Source organism: Culex quinquefasciatus, chromosome 1, assembly GCF_015732765.1.
Source record: "Culex quinquefasciatus strain JHB chromosome 1, VPISU_Cqui_1.0_pri_paternal, whole genome shotgun sequence".
NCBI classification, from domain to species: Eukaryota; Metazoa; Arthropoda; class Insecta; order Diptera; family Culicidae; genus Culex; species Culex quinquefasciatus.
This window is the reverse complement of record NC_051861.1, coordinates 104,198,749-104,214,714: the sequence shown is the minus strand read 5'-3', so window position 1 is coordinate 104,214,714 and position 15,966 is coordinate 104,198,749. Positions and strand designations below refer to the sequence as shown.

The 15,966-nt window shown below is 38.3% G+C and overlaps 1 protein-coding gene across 3 annotated transcripts in view; it reads left to right on the top strand.

The window, feature by feature from the left end:
- LOC6054823 (RNA-binding protein MEX3D) overlaps nucleotides 1-15,750 on the top strand; it is an 88,132-nt gene extending 72,382 nt beyond the window's left edge. For 2 of the 3 annotated variants that reach the window (XM_038261148.1, XM_038261154.1), the window contains exon 4: nucleotides 13,458-15,750. In XM_038261148.1, the coding sequence (XP_038117076.1) occupies nucleotides 13,567-14,994 (1,428 nt within the window). In that variant the 5' untranslated portion in view covers nucleotides 13,458-13,566 and the 3' untranslated portion in view covers nucleotides 14,995-15,750. Of the gene's footprint in view, nucleotides 1-3,420; nucleotides 4,221-13,457 lie in introns of those variants that run through there. The other variant, XM_038261142.1, reaches the window with a different exon arrangement.
- The last annotated feature ends 216 nt before the right edge of the window (nucleotides 15,751-15,966 follow it).

The window sequence follows — 15,966 nt, the reverse complement described above, 5'->3', positions numbered from 1 at the left end:
ACCTTTGTCACCTATGGCTGAAAATTAATGATGTTTGAGCCGTTGTTGGGCTAATGGAGGGGGGATTGATTCGAAGATTTTTAAAACATTGTTATTTGATAGCTCGGATAATTATAACATAATTTCTGACAAATATTTGAAACGGCCTAATGGATATTCACAATTTTTCGAAATGTCACGTAAAAAATATGAAATGCTCTAAAAAAACAGCATTTTGTTTCGGTAATCTGGCCATTACAATATGACAGCACTCTTTTAGCGCATCATCTACAGTTTTTCAAAAATGCCACATTTTTTAACATAACATTCTTTTTGTGCTTATATATGCTTTAACCGGTAAGCCTTAAGAGCGAGTCCACGAACAGGGCATACCCCTTTGTATGGGACGTCGTTTGGACCTCACCAATCTGCCTGAAATTTTCAGGGGTTGTTTGTACATATGAAACTAGCATCTGGCCAAAATATGAGTGCTCTAGGTCAACGGGAAATGGGGCAAATCGGGACACAATGTTTGAAGGTTCAAAAACGTCAAAAATCTTAAAAAGGCTATAACTTAGGCAAAATTCAATTTAATTTCAAAATTCAAAATGCATCTGAAAGGGCTTAAAAAATGCAACAAAATGCAGGGTAGAGCATCCTAATTGGTTAAATCTAAAGGGAGTTATTGGCATTTTAGTGAAAAAATAGCATAATTTTTAAAACTCAAATAAAAAAGTGTTCCATCCAGATATCAACTCGCTTCGACCTGCAGCTTGTAGGGGACATCTGGGACTACCATCTGAGACTGAGAACGCTTTGGGCCTTTTTAAGATTTTTGACGTTTTTGAACCTTCAAACATTGTGTCCCGATTTTCCCCATTTCCCGTTGACCTAGAGTGCTCATATTTTGGCCAGATGCTAGTTTTATATGTACAAACAACCCCTGAAAATTTCAGGCAGATTGGTGAGGTCGATGCGAGATGGGTATGCTTTGCTCGTGGACTCGCTCTTAAATTTTTACATGACAACTTTTTGTCTGATTTTCAAGTCAAAGGATCACATTTGCCGCATATTTTTCGCTTCTTTTTACGTCTTTTTAGTTTGAAACTTTAACAGCAAATAATTTTTCAACTAACCGTTTACAATGATAACATTTCAAATCATTTTAAATTTCAGTACAGTTTTCACATTTTTATTGCAAAAGAGTCCAACAAATCACCTATTTAAACCTATTTAAAGAACTGCTACCTACTATTTGAAAGAGTGGAAAATATTCTCAAATATTTTAACAATCCTTGGAAAAAAATATTAACATCAAATAAATTATTGATTCGCAATATTTTTTATTAACCATTTGAATGTTTAACGCTTCAAAAAAACACAACAAGATGTTCTAAAAAATAGATAGTTAAAAAATTATTGATGAAATACAGTCTATACTCGATTATCCCAAGGCCAAAAACTGTAAAAAGAACTGCTCTTATTTGAAAGATTGAGAAGACACATACAAATTTTACATCATTATTGATGTTTTAAGGAAAAGATCATTTCCCAAAACATATTTTATGTTTATGATTTAGTTGAAGACGGACAATTTGTTTATTACACTTTAAAACTCAACCCCCGGTGGTTGGTCTTTTTTTCGTTTGACGCTTGTTTAGTTTGATTGGCCAAAGTCAAACTAAAAAGTGACGAACTGTCACTTTTTACACGACATCCACGCACACTATCAAAACAAACGTTTGGTAGGGTGTGTGAACTTCGTGTAAAAGGGGTGTCATACAGTCGACACTCTGGCTGTCGATCTTCTCGATATCAATAATTCTCCATCTATCGATGAATTCTTCAGTCCCTTCAATCTGCATACTTCAATTATCTTCATTCCTCGATATTTTCCCTTGCTTGATGAATCTCTTCCTCGACGGTCCCATGGATTCTGTTTGCTTTAAAAATCTCTTCCGGTTCTATAAATATGTGAAAGACAATAGATTAGGCCGATGAAAATTTGTTTTGTCCCTCGGCTCAATAGAGGGAGGGCGGAAATAAAAAAATAAAAAAAAATTACAAGCCATAGTCTCAACATTTGAATGCAAAAAGTGTTTTAAAATGCATTTTACACTAGTTCAGTTCTGGAGTTTTTTTTTTTTTGAAAAGGTCCAATAAACCAAATATCCAGTTTTTGCTTTTTGGGTGTTTTTAGAACCGCCTTGAGTCAGGGGTATTAAAAAACACCCAAAAAGCAAAAACTGAAAATTTGGTTTATTGGTTCTTTTCAAAAAAACTCCAGAGTTGTTTTGCAATAATTAGTTTTCGAAAAAGTAAGATTTGACGAAAACAAAAAAATAAGCGAAAAAAATTTGCGAGGCTAAGGCCGTTGCAAATATTTTTTGAAGTTTGTAACTGAAGGGTGTACACTCAAACCCCGATGGTTTGACACCAACTGTTGTCAAACGAACGGGGTCACTTTTGACACCCCTTTTACACGGAGTTCACACACACTACCAAACGATTGTTGTGATAGTGTGCGTAAGCGCTGTGTAAAAAGTGACAGTTCGTCACTTTTTAGTTTGACTTTGACCAACCAACGGGGTACAAACTAAAAAAGTGTCAAACGAAAAAGTGACCAACCACCGGGGGTTGAGTGTATCTTGCTCACGTCAGTGGATGTTTACATTTGAAGTGATTTGTTTAACCGACAAAATCATTGAAAAAAATCCAATAAAAGACAAAAATCGATAAAAATCAACACAAGTGAAATCTAGAAAAGAACCTTCAAACAAAATGATTGATCGATTAAAAAATTCAATTCATGTGATTTATTTTCGGAAAAAACATGAAAATAATTTAATATAATAAAATTCCATTCTGTTCTCGAAAAAGACCCCCCTCCCCTAACCGGGCACACACATCCTTCGAACGCTTCGTTCTTTCTTTTCTTTTTGTTGATCGCTCATGCGTGTTTTACGAGCATCGACGGGCAGACCGGGCCAGACGTGAGACGAGTCGAGCCTCTCCAGCCAGCCCCAACTCCAACTCCAAGCACCTAACTCCACACACGACTACTACGATTATGTTGGTGTTCGGTGCGGTGGAGGTAGAGCAAAGAGAGTTGGAGCATAAATTGTGTTCTCGCTCTCTCGTTTTTGAAACTTCTCTCCCATGCTTCATGTGTGTTCACATTTTGCCGGCTGATTTTTATTTACACGTGTGTGTGCGTGTTTGTGCGTGTGTGCCTACGGGAGAGCGCCGGCCGGAGGTCCTTATTTACTTCTGTCTATCCCAGCAAAGAAGTGCCACCACCACAAAGAAGAAAGCTCTCGTTTTTTTTTGCGCGCAGAGCGCAGCTGGTCCGTTCTTTGCTCTCTCCCTCTCTCACACACACGCACACGGTGCTCGTGTGTGACAGAACTGAGCGTTCGGTTTCTCCTCGTGCTGCAGCAGTCCTTTTTTTTCGCCAAAGCCTTCTGCGATCCTCGCGACGATCTTGGCCGGTCAGAAGTAAAATGTGGTTCATCGCGAACGGACGTGCTCTCCTGTCGTCGTCGTTGTGCTAGTAGTGTGGAAAAAAAGGCTTGCTACGATCCAGTTCGACAGACACAGACAGTTCGAGCTGCACATTGCCAAACACAAGAAGAAGGGAACAAAGTTGAAGAGTTTGTGCAACCAATAAAAAGGATTCTCGCGAGTGAGGCCTGCTTTGATATTCTAGTGAGAGGAAACCCCAGTGAAAGTCAGGAATCTAACGTGTTTTAATCGTAAAATTTAGGAATTTCTAAGGAAAAAAAATAAAAAGTGCTCAAAGGTCTAACACGCCACACACCACTCAAAAGTCTGCGATAGTAATTGTTTTACTTTTTTTTTTGTTTCAAAATTAAAAGAAGAATAAAGAAGCATTGAAAAGTAAGCAAGTTTCACTCAAAAGAAAGTGAAGATCAACCTTGAGGAGAAGTCTGAATAACCAACCAACGAAGTGCCTGTGGGAGAGAAGAACCTCGAGCGCAAAACGGAAAAGGAGAGAAGAAGCAATAGCATCGTAACGTCGTTACACACACACGGCAATATCTCGAACAAGAGGTCTAGTCACACACGCAGCTTGTTCCAGGGAAGTCTCCAGGAGAGCTCGGAGAAGAACGTCGTTTTGGTTTTTGCACGGTGGATTAACTCACAAGAAAAACCAAGAGCAGCAGCACAGTTGGGGGATCCAAGTAACCTGCTGCAGCGAGAAGAGGATTAAGAACCAGGTACGAACGCGCTGACCGGCTAGAAGAGGGATGATGGTACGGAAAGCTGGGTGGGTTGTCTGCTAAAAGATGAGGAAGATGAGGAGGAGGGCGCTTACACAAGGGATTGGCAACCTTGGGTTTGCAGAAAATTGAAGCAATTCTTCACAGTCTTTGGGTGGGTAATGATGGTGAAGGGACGGTTTTGCAGATCGATGATCTGTCTGAGCAGTGCTTTCCGACTTGATGCTTGAAATTATTATGAATTTCGTATTCTTGTTTCCTTTTCATTTCTTGAACATTTTTTTAACTTTCTTCTTTAACCGGGTACAAAGTATTCACAAACAGGTTAACTTTTCCAACAAATTATACATACCTAGTCTACTAGGTTGAATCGTCAAAACATCAATAATGTTAGCTAAACCAAAACCTTCGTTTTCTGTTCAGGCTGTAAAAACATTCACTGGAATCCCTATTAAATCTTAAATTAAGGGGTTATATACATGTAAATCGGCAAAAAATGTCAGAGGTTGGCTGGTTTTCAGGACATTAAATAAAAAATTTTCAACTATTAACAAAACAAACTTGAAGACATTTGGTTGTATCTTAGCCGAGATACAGCTATATGAAGTTAGCATTTTCAAAAAACCGGTGCCACAATATCTCAACGCTGCCTTGACAAAATTGGCTCAAAATTTTTGTGAAGACTCGTTAAACCGGCCCTGTGCTCATGACGAAGGTCGATTTTCAAAAGGTTTACTTTAAAAAAAGATAAAAACGTTTTTATGTATCTGTTTATTTTTTAAACTTCAAAATCGGACTTCGTCATGCACACGGGATATGTCTTGCGAGTCTTCACCCCAAATTTCAGCCAATTTATTCTTTCTTATCTTGAGATATCGTGGCACTCGTAAATAAACTCACAGTTCAGAGAAAAAACGCTCGCAAAGTTTGACAGTTCGCTTTGCGCATGGAAAAAATTGCAGCTTAAAATATCTTCATGAAACTTTCAGGAGTGATTGAAAATCATCTTTTTAGTTGTTTTAATAAATTTTGTGTAATATGGAATTTTGCGATTTTCTACATGTATGTAACCCCTTAAACCTATTGAATAAATCGCCGTCTGGCAGTTCAGTTTTCCTAGAACCAGCCCAAAAGTTCCAAATTCTTCCAGTTTTGTCTGATAATTTCAGACAATCCACTGGCACAGCGGATTTGTTAAGCTAACAGTTTTTTTGCGCTGGATCAGCGTTGTTTTAGCTGATCTTTATTGTTTTTTTTTCGGAGGTAGCCGCTTGTTCCACAATTTTGTTTTAGTACGGTATGTCCACGCATCCTTCGTTTCCTGTTGATTCTGTGAAATGTGATCCGTTCCTTTTGTTTTGCAATTCTGGTGGAGGATCTTGCTGATTTTGCGGAACTCTCTATTTTGTGCAAATTTTGTCACGTTAACAAATAAATAACACATATTTAAAGGTTGTTTTTGCAAGTAAAAGAATAGTTTTCCATTTGTTTGAAATCTACACACTTAGATTTTTATTAAATTCGGTTATTTTTACCGATTTTTCAACTGCTAAACAGTTCGGTAAACTAAAAATTACCGAATTTGGTAAAAACTGACCGAAATTCGGTAATGCAGTTCATTATTGTTTATCGTACAACACAAACACAGGTCTATTCATAAAATTTCCGTAGTTCATCAGGATTTTGTTTGCTGAGGCATTGGATCTTTTTTGATCGCCCAGCTTTTTTTTAACTTTAAAACTCTAAAACTCACTGTAACTGTTTCCTCAAAAACATGTCAAGTTCAAAAAATTATTGCCGAGGTGGAAATTGCAGTTTTTTGTCATTCATTTTAGGCTGGTACAAATATTTTTAAAAGTTTTGTCACCCCCTTCAAAATTGGCCCGAAAAATCAGGGGGCAAAAAAAATATTTTTACAATAAACTTCAAAATTTCAATTAAAATTCAAGGCCAACCAGCTGAAATCAAATTAAAATACATTCTTCTGCGTTTAAAATCATTTTTAGCATGTTTGGGTTTATTAAAAAATCTTAAGATTTTTTGAAAATTTTTGATGCAAAATCTTTTTTTTCGATACAATTTTTGTTTTTGTCAGATCTTAGATTTTTGGAAAACTAATTATTGCAAAACAACTGAACTAGTGTAAAATGCATTTTAAAACATTTTCTTCATTTAAATGTGATGATTATGACTTGTTATTTAAATTTTTATATTTTTTTTATTTTTTTGCCCCCTTGACCGCAATCCCCTCCCCCCCTTTTTTTAAAAAATTCCGGAGGCAATAAAAGTATTTTTTTCAATAAACTTAAGAAGCCATTACACTACCGCAAACAAACAAACAAACTCGCCCTTTTTCGTGTTTGACAGTTTGCCAAACTCTCAAACTAGACAAAATGTATGCAGGCTGACGTTTGTGCAAACAAATCCAGGCAAACTGTCGAAAAGTGCGAGTTTGTTTGTTGGTTTGCCGTAGTGTAATAGCTCCTTTAGACAATTTTATGGAAAAGGACCATCCGGGGGTTCAACGATTGTTCACGCTCCATACATAAAAGATATGTTTTGTATGGAAATTTTCAACGAGAAGGGTGCCCACGTGGTTTATTTAATTTTCCTGCCTGCATAATAATATTTTGCATGGGCACGTTTACTGATATTTAGAATGTTTGTAAAATTCCGATGAACAGCACAAAGTTTACGAGGTCGGTTATTGGCACACTACTACACTAGCGTAAAGTAATTTCGTACTTTTTAACAGTTTGCCTACAGTTGTTTGCAAAAACGTCAGCCTGCATATATTTAGAGTTGTTTGCGAGTTTGACAAACTGTCAAACACGTAAAAGTGGAAGTTTGTTAGTTTGTCATAGTGTAATGCCTGCTTGATTGTGTGCAAGCAATTTCCAAAATTGTAATGCCTGAAACGTGTATTGTGTGAACATTCATGCTCAAATTCAATCCATTTCAACGAATCATCTTTGTGGTTTACTTTACGCAGTTGGGCTGGCCGTTTAGAAACGCAGGATGTTGGAAATAATCACACCGACATCCTCCAGGATGCTTCCGAAATGATGGCGTTAGGGTCTGATTAGATTAGATTAGGAGCATCTGTCCAAGGCATATCATTTTTGATTCATAAGATAATTGTCAACCCGCGTATTATTGAACTGGAAGTCCCTTAAAATATCATATCACTTCCTATTACTTTTGAAAGTTTCTTCAGGATATTTTATGATTCGAGCAAGCTACATTTCCGTTCTACGAATAAGTGTCCCATATATATATATATTTTAAACAAGCCCTAGTTTCAGCATTTGCATGGAAAAAGTGTTTTAAAATGCATTTCAACTGTTTTTAATGCAATCATGCAATCAATCATGAGAGATTTGACGAACACAATTTTTTTTTTAAATTTAAAATTCAATCAACTCCCCCCCCCCCATAACTTTAAATAAAATTTGTACCAGCCTTAATACTTTTGGAAAACACGCTTAAAATCTGGTACTTGGTTCGATATTTTCAAGAAAGTCGCGTAGTTTTTGGAATATCTTAAGGGTCATACCAATTTGCAGAAACTTAAACGAAATTTTTTTTCTTGGATTGCTCTCGTCATTTTTTGTTTTAGTCATAGAAGTTCTCCACAATTTTTAGCCAAATAAAAAAAAATTAAAATGTTTTTGATATTTTGGTGAGAATTGTTTTTTTTTTATTGAAAAAACATTTCCGTGGTCTCGAGCGAGCAAGCAAGCGCCCATGCTTTCTATCATCTGCTGAGAGAAACTTTTTTATTCTCCAACGCTAAATCGCCTGGCCAGGTCAGGCCTACTGCGCTAAGTTTGTCGCAGCTATAGTTCATTGAATTGAATTGGGTTTGAGCGGCGGGAAGGAAGAAGCGATTTTTGTAGGCAATTTTGGACCCGTTTTTCATTCGGGCCTATAACCAAATGTAAAAATAGAGTGTATCTTCCTCACATCTTATTTCTGGAGCAACATTTGAAAGGGGCGGTACGACATTGCTCTTACGGCCTTTCGTCCCATTTAAACGCGTGTAATGAAAGGCCGTAAGAGCAATGTCGTACCGCCCCTTTCAAATGTTGCTCTGGATTTTAATGCCCAGCAGAGCATCCGAGATACACTTAATGTTTAAATTTTTATAGGACCTAATTAAAAAAGGTCGGAATTTTTCTTTGGAAGCTCTGGACTTTGCTAGACATTGAACACCGAGCTCGGCCGAGGTTTCTTGAATGCTGAAATTTATTGTAAAATTCAAGAGTGATTTAAACTTTCACCGCCCTTCTTTCCGTCGCGAAATTCTCTGCAAAAGGACTTTCGGTGTGATATTCTAGTTTTCTTTCATTGCGGGTTTCTGAGCAAACAAAAGAATCTTCGGCGAGTGAGCTTGCAAGAGGAAAAGAGAAGGAGTGACAGAAAGAGAATGCTCTTGCTGGCTATCACGAGAAAAAAGAAGAAAACTCACAAGCTATAGTGACGATCGCTTTATTTTGTCCTATCAGTCATTTACAACTCTGTTTGGGACTTGAACTCTCTGTGACATAAGTTGAATATGGTGCCATCTATGAACGCCGCGTCGATTTTGGACCTAATTGAGTTTTGTGCAGCTTTCAATGCTTAAGTACGGTATGCTGATCGGAAGGAACGCGGTCAAGAAATGTTGCGTGTTCTTTTCGTGACCCCCAAGAAAAGTTGACAGTTCGGTATGAGCGCGATTGACGGTGTGCGCGCTTGAGGTTGTTTCGAGGAAAAAAATAAAAAGATTATAAATATTCAAAAGTTAAAATTAAATAGATTATAAATGTTTATTCAAAAACTTTTAACAACAAGTATAAACAAAATTAAGAAATCAATAATTGAACATTTCTTTAAAAAAACAGAAAATTAGAAATTCTTAAATTCTTATCTAATCTAATCTAATCAGACCCTAGCGCAGCCAATCTTTCGAAGGGATCCTGGAGAGTGCCTTAGGTTAGATGACGCCTAGCATTCTTCTTGTCATTTATTAACATTTGCAGTGCGCCATTGCATCAAATGCATTGAAACATCACAAGTGTTAAAGCGGCCAGGCCTACTGCGTAAAGCCGTATCGCAGAGATGATCCGTAATTGGGTTGAGTTTGAGCACTGAGTGTTCGAACAACAACACAATTCTGAATCGACAGGGGAGGAAGAAGCGTGGGGACACACCAAAATACGCTCCGAGATTTTGGTTGTATTCGTTGGGAGCACCATGCTAAGAAGGTTTGGTACTCCGGGACCCTCTGGGATGGGACATTGTATTTCCACGAATGCCCTGGACACTATTTGCCGTGGTTATAGCGCCACAACTCGCTCTCTGTAACAGTTTTCCTAATTCCAGTCCAAGCTCACCAAGTCGTCATGGCCTAGTGGTTAGCATTTTTGCTTACCAACCCAAAGGACGGGGGATCGAACCCCGCCTTGAGCGACTTTGATTATTCGTTCATATTCAACATTTCAAATTTATGTGTTCTTAACTTTCTCGTTGGGAGCATATGGGAATCAAACCCAGAATCATTCGCTTACAAAGCGAACACCGTAACCAGTCAGCCACGGCCGCTCCCGTTTTAGAAATTCTTAAATTCTTAAACAAGAAAAACTATAATTAAAAAAATATGTAATTATGAAATAAGAAAAATAAAAAAATAGGAAATCAGGGAATTAGGAAATTTGGAAATTAGGATATTAGCAAATTAGTAAAATAAAGAAAATAAGGAAATAAGGAAATTATGAAATAAGGAAATTAAGAAATTAGGAAATAAGAAAATTTTGAAATTAGGAAACTAGGAAATTAGAAAGTAAGGAAGTTAGGAAATTAAATAAGGAAATTAGGATATTAGGAAGTGAGGAAGTTAGGAAGTAAGAAAATTGAGAAATTAGGATAACAGTAAACTAGGAAATTAGGAAGTTAAGAAGCTAGGAAGTTAGGAAATTAGGACGTAAGGAAATTAGAAAGTTAGGAAATTGAGAAATCAGGAAATTAGGAAGTTAGGAAGTTAGTAAATTTGGAAATACGGAAGTCAGGAAATTTGGAAATTATTAAATGTACTAGGGTAGAGGACCCAGAAATCGCCCACTTTATAGTGGCAATCTAGGAAATTTGATGAGTATTTAATGACAATTTATGGTATTTGGTTCTATATGTTGTAGAACGTTGATAAACTATTTGATTTTAAGTTTCCACAAAGTTTTCATCATTTACATGTTCATTTTGATGAAATTTTGCGTTTTAATAAAGTGCTCTGAAGAGCCTATTTTCGCCCCCCTAAATCCAATTTTCGCCCATCCTTGGAACCAGTTTTCGCCCACGACAAAAATCAAGATACCATATGAAGTTATGACACAAAGCTAAGCAAATATGGTCTCCTATTGATACACAACATGTTCCCGAAGCTCAATTTCATTGATTTGCACATATTTTGTCGTAAAATAAATTGAAGTTCAAAAAACCCTAGGAGCTTTCTATACAGATGTCCTAATATTTTTTAGGTTCTTTGTATATTCTAACTAAAACCAAAACATGTTCTCACTCTCACTAAAAAAAATATGACTGAATCAAAATTTGTGATAGAACTCATGTGTCCCTATTCACCCTAGATAAGAGCACACAGTTACAATTAGCTCCATGTTGTTGTTGATTTTGTTAGGGGAGCTTTAACCCTATGGGGCATTCGCTCCCGAATTGACTCAATATAAAACTTCGAGTACCTCTTAATAAAAATATTAAAGCACATGTGTAACTACTTTCCCATCCTCTGCTTAATTTGTTTTCCTCTGTACCAGTAAACTTTTACTACATTTGAACTAGGTGTCCCATATCTTAGCTTAGGTCAATTTTTGAACTGATGTTTATACCAAAACCCCCTAATGAATGAAACTAATTAAAATGATTATTTAACCTATAAAAATAATCTAGAATGTTCCAAATATATTTTCAAGCACATTTCGCTGCGATTAGATAAGTTTTTATGGTAAACGAAAACTGGTTCTAGATAAAATCTGAAAACACAATAAAAGATTTCGCCCTGGACGAAAATTGGATCGCATGTTTTTTCATGACCCCAGAAATCGCCCTCTTTATTTTATTGAAATAACCTTTGGAAAACGTTTAAAACAGGTAAATCACTAGATTTTCATGAAATTCACACATACAGTGAACTAATGAATTATTCATTTACATAATTTTCGGACAAAATGAGTTGTTTTCCCTCATTAACATTATTACCCGCTGTAGTCTAAATTGACAAAAATATGGCGGCTGCAGTAAGGCTTTTTTTTGAAAAGCTTATAAAAACTTAATAAACAATAGAAATTCATAAGAAAAGTTTCAATTAGTACTAGAAATGAATGAATATGTAAACCTGCATAGTAAATTCAACCAAAAAATGGTATAAGTTTGCTAAATACAGATTAAATCCAGTAGGTGGGCGAAAACTGGAGCAGGGTGAAAACTGGGTCCTCTACCCTAATTGGGTACAAATGTTTAATTTTTTTCCTGAATTCTTAAATTCTTTACTTCTTAAATTTTAAAATTCTTAAATTCTTAAATTTTTAAATTCTTAAATTCTTAATTTCTTAAATTCTTAAATTCTTACATTCTTACATTCTTACATTCTTAAATTCTTAAATCCTTAAATTCTTAAATTTTCAATTTTTCATTCTAGATTTTTTTTAATTTTGGAAAAAATAAAGTTTTTGATTGTTATAATTTCCAGGTTTTCTTAAATTTGTAATTACGAATTTCTATGTTCACCTATGCTTATGCTTATGCTTAATTACGAATTTCTATGTTTCCGATTTTAAAACTTTTGAAATTTCGACTTGTACATTCGTTCCGAGTTTTAACATTTTTGAGCTATTGCCTTTATAAAAACTTTAATATTATTATTATTATTTATTCCAAATTTCATATTTTTGTTGAATTTTTTTTTATTATTTGAAAAAAAGTTATTTGAAATTTCTGAAATGTTTGATTTTTCATATTTTTGAATTTGTTGTTAGGTTGGATTTCAAAATTTCAGATTATTATTGTATTTTCAGTAAGAACATAGACATTTGTATGATTATTGTCAAGTTTAATTTCACTCTGATTTACTGCATTTTGGACAGCGCAGGGGACTCGTAATATAGAGTACTGGTGGGTACTAGCAATAAATAGTTGGTGACACGATGGCCGACATCTATAAAGACAACTTCTTTTTTTTTACTCCATTTCCAAAAAACTAAATCTGTCCTTTAAATTTCAATATTCTGCATTTTGAGATTCGGCGGGAATTTTAAATATTATTAAATCCAATACAAAATTATTTAAACGTTTGTAGTTATCAGTCGCATTCAAAAAAGAAAATGGCAATTCTTTGATTTTTTCATCAAAACATATTGCAAATAAGCACCGCGCGAAGAAACGTCAAACGCAATCTTTCCGTTTCTGTTACTTTTCAGCTGCGTACCGCTTAAGAAAAATCTTTTCGTGACCCTTTCCTTGACCGTTTCTTGGGCGTTTTTTTTATATGGAGTTTTGCGTTCCTTCCGATCAGCATACCAGCCTTTACCCTTTTGACCTTTACAGAGTTTTGAAATTCGTAAAACACCTTGCAATTGCGACAACAAACGAAAGGGAATTTTAGTGACAGCCGTTTTGACAGTCTTGCACGTGTTTGCTGTTGTTTTTTGCAGGCTCTATTTTTTCGTTTATTTAATCACGACGCAGAGCTGCCTGGAAGATAGAGAGATTTTTTTTTGCGCCATTGATAATCTCCTGGCCAGGCCTACTGCGCAAAGTGTGCCGCAGCGATAATTCGTTGATCGTTGAATTGAATTGGGTTTTTAGCAGCGGGGAGTATTCCAACAATTCTTCAAAGTAATTCTTTGTTGGACTTCAGGATTTTCGTGATTTTAGGCTAGAGCTTCACAAAAAAAAGTATTTGGCGATTTTTTCTGTATTATGGAGTTCTTTTTTCAAGAAGTTTTTTTTGGAAAGGTCCAATAAACCAAATTTCCAGCTTTTTTCTTTTTGGGTGTTTTTGGATTCGCCTTGAGTCAGGGGTATTAAAACCACCCAAAAAGCAAAAGCTGAAAATTTGGTTTATTGGACCTTTTCAAAAAAAACTTCATATATTTTCTCATAACTTAGTTTTTTTTTGCAATTTTCTTCCAAAATAACATAAAATGACGATTCTAATCTCCATTTTATCTCTTCTCCTTCCAGTGTCCATTCTAGTTAAAAAAAAATATCGTTAGTCGTTTAGACCATCAACTTCCGGGCACCACCCCGGAACCAAACCACCAAAATTCCCACACTCAGCAACGCCCACAGCATGTCCTCGGCGACCAGCATGGACGAGTTTTCGCTCGCGTTCGACGACAACCGGCAATCGATCGCTGCGGCGGCGGCCACAATGCTCCCGCCCGGCACCACCACGCTGGCCCAGCTGACGTCACACTTTGAGGACCTGCAGCTCGGCGTCGGCCACGGCGGTCCCGGGGATTTGAGTCCGGTGCTGACGGACCACTCGTCCAACGTGGACGAGCTGATCCAGCAGAACTCGAAGGTGTTCGACACGTTCGTGGCGATGATCAACGGGTTGGCGCCGAAGGTGGAGGAGCGGCCGGTCAAGTACAAGTCGCACACGGAGTGCGTGCCGGTGCCGTCGTCGGAGCACGTGGCGGAGATCGTGGGCCGGCAGGGCTGCAAGATAAAGGCGCTGCGGGCGAAGACGAACACGTTTATCAAGACGCCGATTCGGGGGGAGGAGCCTATTTTTGTGATTACGGGAACGAAGGAGGACGTGACGCGGGCCAAGCAGGAGATTCTGTCGGCGGCGGACCACTTTAGCACGCTGCGGTCGTCGAAGAAGCAGGCGATGGCACTGCTGGCGGAGAGCCGGAACATGCTCGGGTACAGCACGCCGGACGAGATCACGATCCAGATTCGGGTGCCGCAGAAGGTGGTGGGGTTGGTGGTGGGGCCGAAGGGGGCCACCATCAAGAACATCCAGCTCAAGACGAACACGTACATCATCACGCCCAAGCGGAACCAGGAGTCGGTGTTTGAGATTACGGGACTGCCCACGAACGTGCACACGGCGCGACAGCTGATCGAGGAACACATCGCAACGCGGGCCGGCACTTCGGCCACCAACTCGAGCTCCTCCGCCAGCTCGGCCAGTTCCAGCTCCAGCTCGAGTTCGTCGTCGTCGTCGTCGAGCAGCAGCAGTTCCAACTCGAGCTCGGGCAGCAGCACGGCCACGACGTCGCCGCAGAGTTCCCTTTCGAACGCCGGCCACGACCTGCTGCATGGGCTCGGCGGCAACGGCACCGTCAACGGGCTCGGACTGCATGGTGGCAACGGTGGCCTTCAGAACGGTGGAGGCGGCGGCCTGCCCGACTTTGACACGAACCAGTTCATCATCGACAACCTGCTCGAGTACTTTAACAACATGAGTGGTGCCGCGTACAACGGACCGGCCACGTCCCCCCTCAACGGGCTCGGCGGCCATCAGCAGAACCACCAGCAGAACCATCACCTGTCCGGGCTGGACATTGGCAGCAGCGGCGGCAACACTGGTGCGGGAGGCGTGCCCGACTTTCGCAACATCTGGGAGAACCTGAGCGAGGGCCAGGGCTCCGGCATGTCCGGCACCGACACGGACGCGTCCTCGCTCATCTGGACGCTGCCGTCGCAGTCGCACTCGTCGCGCAACTCGGTCTCCTACTCGCCGGACGATTTCATCTTTCAGCGATAAGCGAGTTCTGAGTAGATTTGTTTTTTTTTAGCTCGTAGTAGTCTCCCCCCTCTTTTTATTCTAGTTACTTTTTTGGCGATTATTACGATTTAACTATATAAATATCTATTATGTACATTTTTGCCCCCCCACCCGTTTCCCCACCCAACCTTTCGTGTGAGGCGCGCGACAGACAGAGAGAGACACAATCAGAAGAAACAAAAGTAATCGGGAAAAAAAAGTGGCGGTTTATTGTAAGCATTGTAAGGCAGGCAGGCAGGTACAAAAAAGTGAGACAGAGTTGTCCGTTTTAGAGAGAGATTGATTTATATTATTATTATTACTATTTTTTCGTTGAAGTCGTTCTTTTTTTGTTGAGAATTCAGAGATTTTTTAAAAACACATTAAAGCTATAATTTAGGAGAGAAAGAGAGATTTAGCGTCGTGTGGTTCGCAGGAAGTTTGAAGAAGACTCAGCATTTCACGGGTTTTTCGATTTAGTTAGAGAAGATTAGGAAGGCGAAGGAGAAAAACCGCACACGCGCAACAAAATGATAAATATATTTTCAAATTGATTTGATCTAAAAATTGATATTTGTCAATGAAAAACATCGTATTTTTCGGGGTTATTTTTTTCACACACAATCAATGCTTCAAATGATGAATGTCAACATTTTCTTTTTCTTTCGTGCAAATTTAACCCTTGCTTGAAAAAAAAATCATTGAAAGATCACCCCATTTTTCGAAAAAAATGCATGCAAGTTTTGCTTCGTTTGACCGTCTACTTTGCAAACAGAAAAAAATAAATTCTGAAGAATGCTTGTATTGAAAATAAACAAAACCTTTGTTTTTTTCATTTGGTATTTGCACTTTTTTGGTGCAAAAAAACCGGAGCGTTTGGTACGGTATGTCCACGCATCCCTCCTTCCCTGTAGATTCTGTGAAATGTGCTCCGTTCTCAGAATCCTCTTTGCGGTGAACACAACGCAGTTG